This window comes from Leptinotarsa decemlineata, unplaced genomic scaffold (genome assembly GCF_025532065.1).
Source record: "Leptinotarsa decemlineata unplaced genomic scaffold, Ldec_3_MD MMD2_tig00001719_RagTag_RagTag, whole genome shotgun sequence".
Classification (NCBI taxonomy): domain Eukaryota; kingdom Metazoa; phylum Arthropoda; class Insecta; order Coleoptera; family Chrysomelidae; genus Leptinotarsa; species Leptinotarsa decemlineata.
Window position 1 is genome coordinate 10,390,524 of NW_027412569.1, and position 19,567 is coordinate 10,410,090.

At 33.5% G+C, this 19,567-nt stretch overlaps 1 protein-coding gene across 5 annotated transcripts in view; it reads right to left on the reverse strand.

The window, feature by feature from the left end:
- The window catches only part of retn (retained), a 254,523-nt gene that overhangs the window by 70,283 nt on the left and 164,673 nt on the right, over window positions 1-19,567 (reverse strand). For all 5 annotated transcript variants that reach the window (XM_074176486.1, XM_074176489.1, XM_074176488.1 and 2 more), the window contains exon 4: window positions 3,675-3,747. In XM_074176486.1, the coding sequence (XP_074032587.1) occupies window positions 3,675-3,747 (73 nt within the window). The remainder of the gene's footprint in view (window positions 1-3,674; window positions 3,748-19,567) is intronic.

Genomic DNA, 19,567 nt, shown 5'->3' on the forward strand with positions numbered 1-19,567 from the left:
CGATTGAACAGATTGCTGAAGGACGTTTCAAATGCGGCGCCGATTCGACCGATATTTCAACACAAAAAATACAAAAAATTAATATCTTTGATATTAGTCTCGTTCCGCAAAAAAAGAGACCCCGCCACTTTTATCCTAATAACCTTCTAATAACAGTGACACTATTTCCCGAAACACTCCGTTGAAGCTCTTTAAAATGCAATAAATCAAGCCGCCACCAAGAAAAGATCGGAGATAAAATAATACAGCAGCCCGCAACAGGTAAACACGAAATTAAGGCAATCTCTGTATAAGTAGCCCGTATCAAATACAGGGGACCTATCATTAAGTCATTACTGAATTATAGACCGTCAAACACAGGAGGAATGAAAAAACAACGAAGACTCGGGTCTGTATCGCTACCGTTTAATTCTTCCTAAAATTCACCGAGTCATCCAACACGGTGAGTGCTTGTAAACACGGTGATTCAGCGGTATTTTTTATTGGGACCTAATTTGATTTGATCGGACGTGACAGGCGTGGGAGTTACGATCCGTTGAGAAAATCCCGAGTTCCATGTGAGGAGTAAATGTGCGTTCATACATTTGTTGTCTGATCTGGAAATACACGAATATATAATTGTATGAAATCTTCAAGGCCACGACAAAAAAAAGAGTCTTGATAATGTGTCGTCTTTGACAATGTGTATCGCAGTTGTAGGCAAAACTTCAGACATAAAGACCTGCAAACCATAAACTGCTTCTGAAAAATCCGAAAAATAGCTCAGAAACAATCCTGGGCCCTGATTTTCACACTCTTTGATGAAATTCAATTCCATCTGCATGGTTCGATACAAAAAAATATTGTAATGTATATGTGTAACTTCACTATATTGTCAAAAGCCAAATTATCAAAAATACTAATTTCTGAAAATGTTTTATTTTCCAAATTTTAACCTAAGTGCACAGCACTTTAATGATCTGGCTTGTTAGATTATATTTTTGAAAAAACGTAACATTGTTGAAGGGAATGTTTCTATCATTATTATTTCTACATAAATCCTACCATCTGAGTTAATCCCCAACTCGCGAGCCATTTGGGCCGCGAAAATATGGAGCAGTGAGCCCAAATCTCACACGCCCATTTACTTATTTGGTTTAATAATATAATTTCTCATTATAGGGAAGTGTTCCAAAATTCTGACGCTTTACGTGAAGTGGATAAACATGCTTTTGCTTTGTAGTTTGATTTGAGCAATTTTGAAATATGGAATTGTACTCATGTAACGTTCTGAGTTTTCTTTCATTTCGAATCTGTCGGTAATCGTTTGTATTAACCTGACGTTTATAGTGTTACGTTTTTACCCGTGGGTTTGCCAATAATTGACTACACTGAACAATAATCAAACTTTATTTCACTTTTATTACAACAAACACTTCGACTAAAACTTCAACTATTACTCGAATGACTATCGCCTTCCTAGATCGCTTCGCGTACCGCACTGTAACTTCCACTTGACATCTAGAACGGCAGCGTACATCCTACGTTCGCGCGCTCTTAGCTACCAGTGGCGGCCGGCGTTATTTTATTTAGGGCATGATTTAAAACAATAGCATGAATTTCAACGTATTTGAAAACTACAACAATCAGAAGAACCACATAAAATCAGTTTATATAGACATATTACGACGTGAAAGAGATCACCACCACAAGGTTTACCTTTTTTGCGTCGTACATTAATGGAATTCAAGGATTTTTACTTTTGTTTTCATAATGTGTTCAACTAGATATTTTTAGAATGTAATATTTTAGGAACTTCAGTTGTTTCGAATATCAGACAAATCAATCGAAAATATTAAAAACTAGTCAAATTCAGATTGTTTTGTTCTATTGATAACACTGATGATTTTTAAACAAGACTCAACAAGACTCTTTGGAAGGTTCAAAATAGATGAACATTTCAACCTAGCAGACCACTATTATAATATTCATGCAGTCATTGTTCACTATGGTTCTGGCGTTGAATTTGGTCATTATTACGCCTTGGTCAAAGAAGAAACGGACTGGTTTAAGTTTGACGATAGTCGTATCACGAAGTGTTCTGGCGATGCATTGAATTTATTGGAGCCTCTGGAGACACCCTACATTTTGTTTTATAAGAGAAAGGACATTCAGATGATGTGGTGCTGCAGGTTTTTCCTGCAGCTGAAAAAGCAAATGCGCCACTGGAATCAATGAAGTCGCCCCGGAGCGCCAATTAATTTTTATTGTTGTTTTTATTTTATTTTTATCGTTGTTTTAATAAAATATTCATTTTGAAGTTGTTGTTATGTTTATAGACTTTTATGACTTCCCTGTAAAACACAGCATATACTTTGCATATGTAGCTGCTAAATATTGGGTGTTTTCGAAAATTCATACCGTTGTCTAGTCAAGGTGCAAGTCTAATCAACAAGTTCAAAAACATGAAAAATAGAGATAAAGGTCCTAAAAATATGAGCGACAGCTCATTCGATTCGGAATCACCTCTATAGAAAAATGTTTTTGAAGGATTTTGGTTCAGGTAAAAAATTGCAATTAACAAAATAAGATTTTTAAAAATGGTATTTAGTTTTTGGTTAATAACTCAAAAAATATTAATATTTAAGCAATTTTGGAAAAAGCTCGTTAAAGAGGAGGAAGTTTCCAATAAAAATGTCACGACTCCCGAAACTCTATCTCCATTATTTATAATTTTAATTTGACGTTGAAAATAGGGTTCCGCGCGGCTGTTACGGCATGCGCGCGCTGCCGCTGAAGAGAGTTTATGAAAAGAAATAATTTTTTTATAACATAAAATGTCACTTTAAAAATTTGAAAAAAATCTAGTATCTTGTTAATACTTGAATGAATCGAGTCCAGTAGAAAAAAAAGTTTTATCACCATTTTTCAAAAAGTTATTCAATTGTTAACTAACAAATTTTTTCCCAATCTCCGTTGGTATAAATAATGGGATAAAAGGTATAAGTAATTGGCCTATAAATTTTAAACTTCGTTGAGCCCTTTTGATATATATACTTCATACGATCCTGCGATAAAAGTTCATAAAAATTCATTAATTTATTAATTATGATTCTTTATAACTGTTGCAAAATGAAATATCTTAAAATTGTTGATAATTTTTTTTCAATTGATATTTAGCTATGTCTGTTTTCACATTAAACAACGGCAGTTTTTAACATAGGATATAAATTTTTTACGTAATTTGTTTATTAAATTGTTTTAAAGAAATAGAGAAATTCAATATTTTTGAAAATTTTTTTTTGCTATTTTGTTGTCTAGAGATAATTATGATTAAAACATTTTTTCTCAATTTTAATAATTGTTTAAAATCGATTTTTTTATATTTCAATTGTTTAAATAATTAGTTGAGAAATAATTTTGCTTTGAAAAATCATAATTTACACTTTTGAATAGTTTGGCAAAAAAAAATTATTTATTATTTAATTGTTTATTAGTTTAACAATTTGTTATGAACAAATATTGACCAACGTTATATTTTTTTTCTGAAGCAGAAAAAAATTATAAAAACAGCTATATATAAAAAAGTGCCATAATTTTTTTTTATTTATTATAATACTTTCTTATAATTACATTAGACTAAAACAACAAAGATTCTTCTAACTGAAATGCGTTTTAAATCAAAAACAACTTACCACGTTTTTGCATGAAGGAAAACAGGTCATCTAAGAATTCTTTCCTTTTGGGGTCGTCATTTATCTCGTATAACTGAAACAAAAAAAATATATTAGAGCATACACTTTACACAACTCCATTCCATTTGAAAAAATCATTCAAAGTTTATGGACGAAAAAGGCATTTAAAATATAATGGTGTTCCAAACATTTTACCCTATTTATATCTCTGTGAATTTTTGTAACCTTACATGTCTAATTCGACTGGGCTAATAGGCATTATATCGAGTTCGTTTATGTTTATAATAAATGACCCGAAGACCATCAAATAATCCAGTGTATATACGCATAATTAAAGAACACCGAATGATTGGCAATTAATATCTGTATAGTGGAAAAAGTTAATTTTGAAATGTTAATTAAAGGCGGGTAAAATTGAACTTTGGAAAGTACGTAGGATCCAATAAAACACGTACAGTAAAAAGCAATTTCGAAATCCAAACAACGCCTTCCGACAACAGAAAGCTGTAATAAACCCACGGTAATTAATCATTAAGTGCGCATTAGACCGGAGGCCTAATTCGATTTTAATACTAGAGGACAATAAATTTTAATTATTGCAAAGTTCGATAGTCTCGACCTGTTCAGTGTCCTTCGATAGAAATACACTTCTTCATTTATACGAAACATTATGAAATTTGGCAACTTCTGAAAAATAGATCAATGCCATTTTTGATAATATTTTTATTTATGCTGCCAATAGGGATGTTACTATGAGCCCAAAAATTACTTTCATTATTATTTTTTAGCACAACTAATATTTGTTTTGTGAATCCCATTCCAAATTTCGCTCTGAAACATCAATATACGTCACGTGACCGCTGTGACGTCACTTGTTCCCAAACACTGGTGAACTGAAGAGGTAATGATCACTTTTGAAATTTTCGAAAACTAAAATAGGAATTTTCGTTACTATGAAAGTAAGCAAATAATTTTAGTTGGTGTTTCAAAATATTGGTTTACATCAAACATTTTCATTTTTCAATGGAAGCTCTAAAATCCACGTTGACATCTTATAGTAAGTGTGTTTTATGGGATCTTGTCCCAAAACTCTAATATATCTCGGATCTGGGGTCTACCTTCTCAAAAATAGGATCAAATATACAGGGCATTTCTTTAATAACACCCATCCTCTTTTATTTTTTGGACAAGTCAACTCAAAAAGTTGAAATTTGGGATAATGAAATTAATGCATGAATCCTTTATTTTGCAGTAAAATTGACAGATGAAATTTTCCAGATCGCGACTGGGCGCCATCTGGGAAAAAAAATTAAATGGAAAGGGGGGTGTTGTGATACATCATTTTGAAACTCCTGACGAATACTTCACAACCCTAGAATATGGAGTCAATATCTTCACCTACTACGAAATGTCGCCATCTTGAGTTTCATCTATCAATTTCACTTCAAAATAAAGTATTTACGTATTAATTTCATTATTCAAAATTTTAATTTTTTGAGTTGACCAGTTCAAAAAATAAAAGGGTGGGGGACATTTAAAAAAATGCACTGCACGGTACTGAATTATGAATTAATAAAAATTAATTCATGTTCAATAACATTGCAACAAAAACACTCAATCATCTATTTAACAAATCATTTCAAATATTAACTATTCCACAGAATGACAATTCTTTAACTTCGAGTAAAAACACTGAAGAAACTCATCACAAATACAGTTCTTTATTGATATCATAAATACGAAAAATACCCATTATCCTGCACATGTGGTTATCAATAATAAACACTCCCAAAGAGGTCGAAGACATATGGTCACAGTAAAAAAATGGGTCTAGATTAAAAAACACCCCACTAATGACTACCCCGTTCGAAACGTCAACATCATCATCAAAGTCCGAGCACCAAAAATAAATAAATAAAAACGCTCTCATCAATATCTCGCCTCAATATCTCCACTCAACTATAAAAAACCCTCCTTATACAAGATCGTACAGGTGATTATTCTTATCCGTACATTATTTACGGACGTTTTCGGTCCAATTTAGGCTCAATATGGCTCGGTTTATATCGCAGGAGATTGATTGCTGACGATTTACAAACGGGCTCGGGTGGAAAATGGTACCGATGATTCCTCGCTCTTGATGAGCGCTAACAGGCGTTTGATTGATGCGACCTACCGCCTCCGGGGATTAGGAGAACAGCGGCGGTGGCACCATCGACTTCAACCGGCCGACGATGATGTCTTCAAAATGTCGGTCGATGAAATGTTATAAGATCCGGCTCGAAGGACCAAATATTTTGCAACTCTGGTTTCTTATACTCATTTAATGCAACAATTGTGAGATTATGTCACTGAATCTTTTGGAAAGACTGCTAGGATAACTTTCAATTTCATTGTGAGCAAAGAATCGGACCCAGAAAAACATAATTACTACGCCTATGCCATAATACTGGGCTGCTTTATAACATATACTCCTATTAATTTTCTTTTGTTATAGTCGTTCAGATGCATATTTATTCCTCCTCAGATATAACTAGCCTGTTACTTTTATTCTCTGGTATGAACATCAAATCATATTTATAACCCGTCTCAAACAAAAGAGATATTGTTAATGAAGGTTTGTTGTGAGCGAAAGTTATTCTTTTTCGTTTTCTCTAGTTTGATACATCGACCACATTATTCACAAAACAGATATGAAAACAGTTTTGTATCAGTAAAATCGTATCTTCGTTGGAAACATTTATCACATTACATTGTGAGATTTTCATTGCAACAGTTACGAAAATGAAATAGATTATTTTTTTAACGTCGTAATTTCAAAGAAACGACCTCACATGGCGAAGAAAAACATGTTGTTTCATCAAGATAACGCATCGTGTCACAAATCAATCAAAACAATATCAAAACTACATGAATTGAACTTCGAATTGCTTCCACATCCACCATATTCACCAGATTTGACCCACAGCGACTACTGGCTCTTCGCAGACCTCAAAAAAAATGCTCACCGGTGAGAAATTTCGCTCAAATGAAGAGGTTATCGCTGAAACTGAGGCCTATTTTGAAGCAAACGATAAATCGTTACAAAGGTTACAGAGGTAGATATTATTGACTAGATTATTTCCAAAACCTACAAAAACACGTGATTTACCATTTTAACAAATAATAGTTTAAGAAAATTCATTGAAAACAATAAAGACAAAATTTCAGTGTCGGATAGATCAGGATTTGTGGTTCTTTCCCAAAACTTTATATTGGTCAAACAGGTGAACCATTTCTCGAAGAAAAAGAGAACATAGGACTAGTTTCCAATTTGTGAACCATCGTGTGCCAAGGTTGCAACCAACCTTGGCAGACAAGGTTGCCAAGGTTGGTTGCAACCTTGGCAGACAAAAGTTTCAATCTTTCGGAATGCTTGGAAATAATCAAATATAGAATTGAATATAGAATTATCCATCATTTCTAATCTGGAAATTAGTAATTAATTTGAAACTCAATCTTTGGTAATGCTTGGAAATCAATAAATTTAAGAATTCTGAAAATTGACTGGTAATTAATGATCAGTTGATAGGTAATTTCAGGTGAATTTCATTTATTACATGTATTTTCAAATGAGTTTACAAAATGTATTTCTCATTGTTTATAATATGAATTAATTCATACTTAAACTTAGCTAATTTACACCTAACCTAACCTAACATAAACTTAGGTAAAATTATTAGTCATTGAATAGGTAGAAGGAATATAATTGAAATTGTTTTATTGCATGAAAAACTAACAACGATATTCTTTGATAATCTTCTTCTTCGTCTTGAAAGCCTTCAAAATTCGGTTTTCTGCCCTCTTTTGAAATGTTATGTTTCACATTATTTTATTTGCTCTTCATCGGTTTATTAATTTCAATGAACCTCACTGAAAATAATTTCATTGAAATGTGTAAATGATATCGACAAAATGTTAAAAATCATCTCTGAAAAAAAAATTTTGCGTTCCAACCGATATTTCAGATACATTGTTACATTCAAGTCAAAAAATTTTGATAATCCTTATAATAAAATGCCTATTGTTTGCATAAGTTTCTGGTGACAGTATTCCTTTCAGTACAGACCACAAAAGTGGTAGGATATTTATATCCAGTAGATATATAATGAAGTAGAGTGTTTTTAAAATGATTCTCCACACTTAGTAGCATTAAAACAATATTTTCGAAATTATCTAATACGACTACCCGACTAAAAATGACCGATAAGCCCGTTTTGTTTTCATCGATCACTTTCGACTATCAACTTTATCGACAATTCCAAGAAAAAAATCATTTATAATACATCCCAAATTACTTTTTAAATACATGAAAGGAATTCGAAATTCGTCTTTCCACCGATAAATATCCAATAATTGTGAAGTTTTGATAGGGACCTCGCCCAATTTGCTACAAAGACGAATTAGGAACAACATTTGAAGATTATTCTGTCTACAAACATAGGCGCCGATAAAGCTGTATAAAAGTACTCGTAAATGGAAAATAATATAATATATTTTCGTAGCATTATGAAGTGATTTTTCACTATTCGCAAAAAAATGGAAATTGAGTCAGATGTTGGATGAATCTGTTATATCTGGTGAAGTAAAAAACATAATACAAAAATACAACTCCAATGCAAGATTTCTACTTCAAAGACAAAACCCCGTATCCAGTTTTAAAAATGTTACCAAACATTATGTAACTCTAACTTATTTTGGTGATCCTACTAATAATAGCGCTCGTTTTTGAGAAGGCAAAGAATTGGACGTAGCCTATATAACAAATAATAATTTGAATAAATTCATCAAAAACAATAAAAATAAAACTTCAGGACCGAATAGATAGGGAGAATACAAGTTGAATGTGGTTCTTGACTTACGTTTTATATCGGCCAAACCGGAAAAACTTTTTCCAAAAGAATAAAAGACCATTGAAGTAGTCTTTTGAATGGAAAGACCAATTCAAAATTTGTTTTGACTCAATGTTCAAATATATTTGATTTGTTCCCTTCGTATGTTTGCTGGTATCCGTCTGTTTAATATACTGCCATGCGATATGAAGACACTGCCACCTCAAGTTTTAAAAAAATAGTTGAAAGTGTTTCTATGAGAGGAAGGTTTCTACACAATAGATGAATTCATACTTGAAGTTGGTAATGTCAGAACACTGGCATTTTGACGTATATATCGTAACATGTTTTTTATTTATCTATTTCACTTATATTTTAATATACTTATATTTTAATATGTATATATATGTTTGTTTTACAATGTGTGTCATATTATTTTTATCTTATAATATCACACATTTATATTATACCTGAGAAATATGACAAGTCCCATCTACATAATGTAGCACAAAGAACTAATAAATCTATCTATCTATCCATTGCAAGACGAAATTGGTAATTATGATAGATCTTAAAAGTAGGTGGCTCAGGTAAAAATTGTTTTCATTACTCTTCAGTTTTATTGGTTCTTCTTAGAAAGGTAAACAGTTGAGTTGATGAATTTATCGTGTAGAAATCTGTCTACATTACATTCAGTAAAATCACGACAAATAAAATAAACAGATCAGGAAAGTGAAAGCACCTAAAGGCTGACTTTCGACCGCTGGAGGTCAGATGTCCATCTTGCTGAAGTGCTTATCAGCAGGATGAGGTCCACTCAGGGATGAGTTGGGGTGGATGGATGAGATTCTAGCTTCTGCACACAGTAACCGTATGGGAAATATTCTCAGGGCAGTCAACCCAGAACGGGGGGTGGAAGTAGAAATCTGTCAGATACAGCTTGTCAAATGTAGGAAGAGCTTTCTGAATTCCGTTATGATCCCACCCACTAGATGCGTGCGTTAGAAGAATATGAGGGCGGGAGAGAGAGAGGGGGGTGAGAAAGAGAGATAATTCTCAAGTCTCTTTCTAGATTCAACAAGCTGTAGTAATAGTCATTCTGAAGAAATCTCACATGAAAGTGTGTTTTTGAATACGTTAACATGGATTTTCATCAAATATCGGTCAATTCTATCATATGTTTGAAGTAAATAAGTTTTGATATTGTAATGTAATTTGAGAAAATAACGATAATTACAGAAAAAAACTTATTCTTAGCAGTAGGTACATAATATTTTTTCGTACGCTCATGACTATTAGGTACTGTAATTAAAGTGGACAAGTAACTCATATCTATGCGTTGCACTATCACTTGCTAGAAAGGTCTTTATCTTGAAATTATAATTGATGTTTGAATGTTTTCTTCATGAGTCGATTATATACAACTTTATCAAATACCTTTGTCAACAAATCTAACCGTTGCCTAGTTTGATCGCGTGGAATTCAGATTTTCCAGCTTTCTTAGAAGCAAAAAGTTCCTCGTGAACTTGCTTATCTTTGATTTACAAGAAAATCATTTTAAATATAGTTAACCAAGGTTTCAGCCAAATCAACTGATAATAATTTTTATGTTTCTTACTAACAAATAAATGTTCGACGTGATTCTTAAAGTTGATATAACTTTTTTAATTATGAACCGGTGGAACTTTTCACAAACCAGCACTCAAATCGTTTTTGAGATAAGCGCGTACATACAAAAACAAACAGAAAAATTATGAAAATCATTGTTTTAGGTTCCACTGCGTCAATAAAGACCCACAATAGTTTTTCAAAATATCAAGGGGAATATCGTTCTTCATTGGTATTCTATTCAAAATCAGGACCAATATTCCTCTTAAATTTTGGAAAAATATTTATTTCAGTCTTATATACTCACAGCTGCATTAATAATAATAATAATAATAATAATAATAATAATATTTACTTATCATTAAATTTAATTTTAGTTGATGACAAATAAATATAATTCCCTCAGAATGATAAACCTGTGCATGGGTTGTATCATTTTAATATACAATAGATTATAATGATTGAAATATATAAATAAATTTTCTTTCAGTATTATCCAATTTATATTTGAGGATCAGCCAATGAATCCACAATAAAACCTTTAAAATCTTTAGAAAATAAAACTATTGAATGCATATATAAATTATCGTACTCAGAACAAACAGTGAATTTGTATAAACTCAAAAATTTATTAAATTTGAACACACTATACAAACTAAAATTTTGTTATTTCATTCATTCAATAACGAATAAATCAAACATATCAAACAAACATCTCATAGAAATCAATAATATTCATAGTCACAACACTAGACAAAACAAAATTATTATCAGTTAGTAATTTCAAATCTAATTTTGGACAGAAATCAATTTATCCTGATGGAATTATAATATATAACAGATACAATTCTTGAAAAAATAAAAAAATCTGAAACTGCTAACAATATATTATATTTGTAGTAAATTTTCTGTTTTTATTTTCCTTCTATTCCTGAATTTATAGAACTAAAATTGTGGGAGGGCTTATTAACCTAACTCATTACATTTGGCTCGATACATTTGGCCTCAAAATATACAATATTTTGAAATATCATTATCAAAAAACAGCTTAATCACTATAATTGAAATTGTGATGATGAAAAGTCTGATTGATGGGGGAGTTTCAATGAAAACTGAAGCTGAGATCAATAAAAAAACGGTGGGTGATATATTAGCCTGGAATAAAGGTAGAACGTTGAGATAATGTTGTCTAAGAAGTTGGAGGAGATAAGAACTTCGATGATTCACACTTAATAGATGTCAGACACATTTTGTTGATCAATTTGTTTCAATTAATGGACCAGTATTACAAACTGAAAAACTATACTTTCTTTTCCATTGGGGGATTCAGAACATTATATACTCTGATGATTCAAACAAGAGATGAGAAAAACAAGACCTTGACACATGCAGGCTCTTTGACAACAAATATAAGGTTAGATTTTCCTGATCAAATGGATCTTATATCGAAAAAAGATAAATTCTCAAAGGACTCAAAACAATTCCCTGAGATACACAATAGAGGCAGACCGTTAAGACAGGTTAGGTTTTTCTATTCACGTGATATGTGAATTCTGAATAGAAATAATGCCTAGTTTTCACACTGTTGTTTGGAAAAGTGACTTTTTAATGATGGCAAAAAAAAAGATCTCATGCCCCTGAAGAACTGCAAGAGGACGACGCACGTAAGAGTATATTATAGCGAGCAAGCAGTTCGAGATGTAATCGCTTGTAATGTGGTGTTAAAACATCGGCCATTGTTGTGAGGTGGGGTTGAGCGGAGGTTAAAGATGGTCATTAATAACGTTGCTTAACTAATCTGTCTGCTGAAGTCATCTATCTTTACAAGTTACTTGGTACGGGCCTCGAGGTTCGAACGGCCTGCATCTCGATAGCATGATAACGAAGATAATAAATTTATTGAATTCGTAAACAATTTACTTGGGATCGAAGCCGATAAGAGCTTCGATATTCCACTAAAGAAGGAAGTGAAAATATTTTCGCCATGGAAATCGTTAGGTAACATATCATATTGCAGTCTTTCAGAAGATCTTCCACTATCCACTGAGAAACGAGTTTTACGATCCATGCGGGAGTTTTAATGAAAACTGAAGCTGAGATCCACGTAGAATACCGTTATGCAATATTAGCATAACGTTAGGATAGTGTTTTCGATAATAAATTTATTGAGTACCTACGTAAACAATTTTTCAAGGAATGACGAAGGGAGTAGCTGCGAAAATTCACTGAGAACCAAGCTTCGCGTTTTACCTAAGAGTTTCAATAAGAAATGAAGCTGTAAGCAATACAAAAACGTTTGATAGTGTACTAGCTTGCATTAAAGACAGAAAATTAAGGTAGTGTGTTCAAGTTTATTGAATACGTAAACATTTTCCCAGGAATTTGGGAATATAACATCTTAGAGAATGAGTTCTATGGGAGTTTCAATGAAAACTGAAGCTGAGATCAATATAAAAAACTGTTCTGTAATTAAAACATAACGTTAAGATAGTGTTTTGATTATAAATTTATTGAATCCACAATTTTTTTCCAAAAACTGAGAAATAAATGAGCTTCAAAAATGAACAGAGAACGAAGCTTCGCGATTTACGTAAGGGTTTCAGTAAAAACTGAAGCTGTGGTCATAACAAAAATATCAAATAGATAAAGATAATACGTTATAGATTCATTGAATACGTAAACAAATAGCAATTTGGGAAGATAACAGCTTAGTAAATTAGTTTTATGGTCCGTGTAGGTGCTTCAATGGAAACTGAAGCTAAAATCAATATTAAAACCGTTCTGTAATAAAAGCATTATGTTAAGTTACTGTTTTCGATTACAAATTTATTGAAGCATTGAGGAAGGTATGAGCTTTGAAAATTCACTGAGAACGGAGCTTCGCAATTTACGTAAGAGTTTCAGGAAAACTGAGACTGTGATAATTATGAAAACGTTAGTTAATATATTAGACTACTCGTAGAATAAACGCAGAACTTCGATTATGAATTCGTTGATTTTAATCAATTTCCAAAAAGTTGCGGAAGATAAGATCTTCGAGAATCCACTGAGAGAGTAACTTTACGATAATGTGGGAGTTTCAATTAAAACTGAAGCTGTGCTCATTATGAAAACATTAGGTAAAATATTAGCCTACAATGATACATTGAATGTGTAAATAATTTTCCAAGAAGTGAGGAAGATAAGAGCTTCAAAAGAGAAAGAAGCTGCGGCTGCTGAAAACTGAAACTGAGATCAATATGGATGGATGGAAGAGCAATTTCTGCCTTGATTCGTCATGCGCAGACGTTGAATTCTGCCATTTGTTAGGTTAGATTAGTATCCCTTGTACTGAGTAACCTTTCAATAATAGCATTTATTATTATTATTATTATTATTATAATAATAGGATATACTCGTGGTAATAAATCAGCCTAGAATAAAGGCAGAATAAAGAAGATAGCTTCGAAAATTCATTGGGTAAGAAGCTATGGCGATGCATGAAGGTGTTTCAATGAAAACTAAAGTTAAAATAAAAAGTACTAGATAACAAAAAAGCTTCAATAATAAATCAAGAATGTTGAGTATTTCAGGAAGAATCTAGGTGACATTACAGCTTGCTCAGGAAAAAAGATGATAGTTATATCAATCTATTAAAATGATGCCGATGAGGACAAATTGATGTAAGAGCTAGGATCAAGAAGGGAGCTTGATTTGACTGGTTTTTTCAGAAAAAAACGTTTTTTTATTGGGTTTTTCGCTGTATGTTGTTGATATTATTCTAATAATGAAAACTACAGCTCAATAAACTACAAATGAAAATTGAATATTTAAATTTTTAAATCAATATATTTCAAATTATTTCAATAATTAAAAGAACTGTAATTTTACAATAGCAATATTTAAATTTTTAAATTTTTCTTCTTAATAAATCTGCCGCAAATGAAGATAAATAAATTCTTTTTTGTATTTTCGAACTTTATTATTTTGAATATTACGTTTGAAGATGATTTTTTGTTAAATAAATTTTTTGTCTGTATAAATAAAAATAAAAGTTTTCACGACCATTTTTTTCATTGTTTTTTACAATTATTTTATAAAATAATTTATTAATTTCAAAGTATTTAGACTTATAATTCTTTGTATCAAGAAACATGTACGAAAAAACCTGTTTTTTTTTGTTTTTTGAAAAAAACCTTGGTTTTTGCCAACCCTGACCTTTGATAAACACAATCATGAAATAAGTCTCTGTCATGCATATGAGAGCTGCAATAAAGAAGAAAGCATAGTTCGAAGGTTAGATATTTAAGTAACTAAAGTTGAAACAGCAGTTTGAACTTCGCCTGAATAGTGCGAAAGTTTGCACTAACATAGAACTTTGTGAAACATAACAGTTTGATTTGAAGTATAATAGACATTGAAATGCTAGCTTGAGCTAAGACCTTCCAGTCCAATAAGTACTGTGGTCCAAAGCATATTCCTATCGACCTAGTACTCACCATCGGTTTTCTATACAGAAGACCGTGCAGCACATCTGTACGGAGTAAATAATCAACATTTGAACTCTCACGATTCACATTTCGGCCTCGAGACAACTTCTGTGAAAGTCACGTGAATTATTAGGCCTATAGGGCCTCTTCACATGATGAATTCAACGCGTAAAGATATCAAGAGCGGTTACATCATCGACAGTAATTACAGAAAAGTCAGATCGATAAATAAGTTCATTGTTTCATCACCCTAGGAAAGGTGAACCGAGCCATTACTTATAGAAAGTCATTAAATCGAGTGCTGCGCTAATGAATCAAGAATGGATGCGTTCTCGATGAGTACATCAGCGATAAAAGTGAAAGGTCACAGGACACTCGGTATTCTACAGTTGAATAATAATTCTGGTATACCACAGGGCTCAAATTTGGGGCCCGTCCAGTACTTATAATATACGGATTTAAAACATGACCTTCTATTGTTCCAGGCGATTCATCTCGTAAATGTATATCCCAGTATATCCCAGGATAGTTGGACAAAGTTTTTTGAAGGGTTAACATGAAATGACTAAAAAAACATGAACTAATAATGACAGCATAACCTCACAAATGAAGAAAATAAAAATAAAATTGAGTTCTAGTACCACTTTTCGATGCAATGAGAACCCATTAGAAACCATTTCCGTTATATTGCGATCAAATGATACCAGTTTTCATAACCCGTTAAACTTGTGAATTATCTATAAAAAGTATTGTTTCTCATAACAATTCGTTTGAAAAATTGTAAAGTCTTGAATGCTGACGAAAAAGCGTTATATGAAATTAGCATCCATTCTTTGAATAAAAACATGAACGGAATAGTTTTTTCAACATCACAGGTTAAATTTTCATTCGACTCATCGCAGCTCATCGTAACATCAATTATCCGGCTCGAAGGACCAATCTGTTCATTGTACTACCTGATCTGAGAAAAGTGGACTCTATGAATATCAAAACTACAATGAACAGCTATATTTTTCGTCGAGGTTCATATTTGGCACTTTCACCATATTAAAATTATAACTCCAATCAACTAATGAATTAACATGTGTCCATTAACTCCAAGAAATTTTATATCGTTCGTTCATACTGGTTCTTTTTACTGCTAGAATTGTAATGAATGCGTTCTAAAAAAACACCAAAGCGATCAGTTTGAAACATTCATTAAAAAGAAACACGAATGGTATGTAACGAATTAAAAGTGTTACTACCGAAGACCCAACGAATCAAGCATTAATCAAACTAATAACTAATTTATTCAGTCAAGAGTGTTTATCAACTATAAATGTAGTTTAGTACGTTTTCCCGGGGCAGTAGAGATCTCATAATATTAAGGGAGCGTTCGTTTTTCCATACCCTTTAACCATTCTCCAATTCAACACATCTCTCTTTATCTCTCTCTCTCTCTCTCTTTGCAGCAGATCGAGAAACGCCATATAGTATGTGGGCCAGAAGAACTGTGGAATTGGAAAGTGAGGTTTCAAAAGCCCCTTTTTTGTTGCTTGTTTCCCGCTAGGACAGTCATACATCTTTATTGAATACTTGGAAGTATGATATTAGACAAAAAGTTTTCTAAATCGATTGACCGGAAAAAATACGAATCCTTGTGTTAACTGTCATTGGTCTGGTCTACATATCAAGAAGATGATGCCAACCTCTTTTATTTCTGCATGTTGCTCCCATCACTGTCAATGAATGGTCAGAAATGGGGCAAAATGATCTTGTTCGTTTGAAGTGAAGCCCCCAAACACTTAGCCCCCAAGTTTTGTTGCCCAAGTAAAGTGACTTAGCACCCAAGTATTTGGAGGCTGAGTAAAACGGCTTAGCCAAAACGTCTTAGCTAAGTGAAGCGACTCAGACCCCGATGTTTGGGGGCTTAGTGAGGTGGCTGAGTCCCAAATGTTTTGATCTATGTAAAGTGACTTAGCCTCAAGTGTTTGAGGGTTAAATGAAGTGACTCAGCCCCCAAGTCTTTGGAAGCTCAGTGAAGTAACTTAGCCCTCGAGTGTTCGGAGGCCATGCCAAAGAAATAATAGTGAGAGTAATATTCCTGTTTTTTGGTTCTTTATATTATACCTAACCCCATGAGGAAATACTATTCATTACTAGATATTCTCATAACCAATTATTCATATAAATTTTGTGATTTAGTGGTATTGATCCCAGAAGATAAACAGATTCGTCTTCTAAAAATCTTCAGAAGGTTTTCCTAGATTTCCTTGAAAGTAATCCCGATAGTGGAGTTTTAATGGCCAGTTAGAGTTAGGTGGGTCAATTATTTCCTATAATGGAGAACTTAGTAAAGTAAGCTACATAGGTTACGAACGAGATAGGCATTTGAAGTTCTCAACCTGTGCTTATCGAGTAGTATAAGAGATCATTTGTTGACGTCTAATTTGTTAACATTCATATGTGGAAAAAAATGAGAAAGTGAGCAAACTGACTATACTGCAGTAACAATCAACGTTTTATACACTGGTGAATATCATCAACACGTTAGACCAAACACTTACTCCTTGGACTAGTACTAGCCAAGATAAAATTACCGACCAAACATTTTCTTCAATTTCCTATCATGTCGCTCTGTCCCACAGACTAATAGCCGGGTGTTTTTAATTTGGAATATGTCAACGATAGCCGTGATAGATGATTGGTGTGGGCAGTACGATCTCTTCGAAACAAAAAAAGGGAATTAATTGTTTTCGAGGTGTGTTATACTTCTATGATGATGGTATTTCGATTAATTTACTTTTGTTTTAATCGATTTATTATAAAACGTAGGTGTTCGATATTAATGAAATGAGTTATCGGGATACAAGGCAAAGATCGGAAGGATGAGATATACTTCGTTTCGACTTTGCGATACGAAAAGGATCCATGGGCGTATCAGGGAGGTTTTTGTGAATGCCTGCAAGCAGATAAAAATATATTTTCCAATTTATTAGCTTCATATGTTAGTTTCCAAAATATTGCACTAAAAAATAATGTTTAGCATATGATGCAAGTCCGAAAACTACTACTACTACGTATAACTTTCATAAAGGTCAAAGCAATACATATACATTAATTCACATTCAGACGATTGATATATGATGTTATTCTACAATCAATAATGATTCTATGAAAGAATTGACGGTATTTGTTTTAATGCACATTATTTTGAATTACACATTTTTTGGCCAATAGTTTTATTCTCACACAATAAAATTTCGTACCTTTTGTCGATTTTCACAATTATGAGACGTTGGGTGTAGACTTATCTTTTTGCTGACAATGCTAATCTAAATAGTTAGGCTGCATATACGAATTGTATTACATTTAAGTTTCCCAAAAAGACTGAGATGGTCCTTTTCACCAGGAAAAGAAGTTTATCGGGCTTAAAACCCCCAGAAACCTTCGAAAGCAAACTAAACTTCTCTGAAAAAGTGAAATACCTTGGTACTATCCTCGACAGGAAGCTAACATGGAACTCTCACCTACAGAATAGAGCAAAAAGAGCATATGTGGCTTATGAGCAATGTCGGAGGACAGCCATGAGAACAACAATCGCGGCAATGGAATTAACTACGGGTCTGACCCCTTTGGACCTGAGGAGGTTGCGTTAATGACCATGTTACGATTGCGCACGGCTGGTGTAAACCTCGAAGTAGGAATGGATCAATTGAGGCTGACCCTATGACGAGAAGCGCTGACTGCGCAACCTCTGCTGCAGGCAACTGCAGGCAATTGAACCCAGGTTTGTGTTTGATTAACCCTACAAAATACAAATAAAACAGAACACAGAGTCAGATCCTACAAATGCAATACGCATATGTACAGACGGCTCAAAAACCAAAGAAGACTTAGGATATGGAGTGTACTCCAGATCACTAAGCCTAAGAATTGCGTGGGGAATGGGAAAAACTACCAGCGTGGTCCAAATAGAACTGGCTGGTATCTCAATCGCCACAAAAGAAATAACCAGGAGAGGAATTTCTGGCAAAACATAACAATCTGCACTGACAGCAGACAAGCCCTATTAGCCTTGAACAATGTGTTACCTCAGGGCTAGTACTAGAGTGCCACCAAGAGTTAGCCAAAGCCTCTGTAGATAATAGCATTATCCTGAGGTGGGTTAAAGGGCACAACATGAGTAAAGATAACCGCATTGCCGTCTCTTTAGCCAAGGAAGCGGCTGGACTAAGAATTTTAGGACCTAGTGGCACCTACAGCCTGGTGACTTCGACAATTGTGGAACTAGTCAAATGTTACACCCATGCTCAATCTTTAAAGAGGTGGGATGAAATCAAAGGATGTAACCTTGCCAGGATCACCTTGGGCGACCCTGGGAAGCTGGCGCCGAAGAAATATCTGGCAATGACCAGGAAAAATCTACGCCTTACAGTAGGATTTCTGACTGGCCACTGTCAACTAAGGAAACATCTCCATAATATGGGGCTAGTGGACACACCTCTATGTAGGATGGGTGAACAGGAAGATGAGACTGTCAGGCATGTCCTATGCGAGAGACCAGAGTTATCGTCAATAAGATAGTGTGTGTTCGGCGAGACTTGACCTACACCTGCCGATATACGGAGAGTCCATCTTCCTGGAAAGGACAGGATGGATGATGATCTAGCAGGACAACTCCTCGGAAGGATGTACAATGGGTCACATGTGGCCTAAGTGCCGTGGGTTTACAATCACCCTCCCTACTCTACAGATACAGATACATTCAGGTTCCCGAAAAATACGTCACCCACACCAAAAAATTCCTAAGTGAGAGATCTACAGAAATTTAAATAAATATGTAGTGATAGAAGTCCGCTAATTCCATAATGTTCCCAACGAAAATGTATGTCTCCCACTGTTGGTAATATTTCATGAACCCAATTTCACAAAATTTAGAGGTTTCAACGACTTGTGTCAG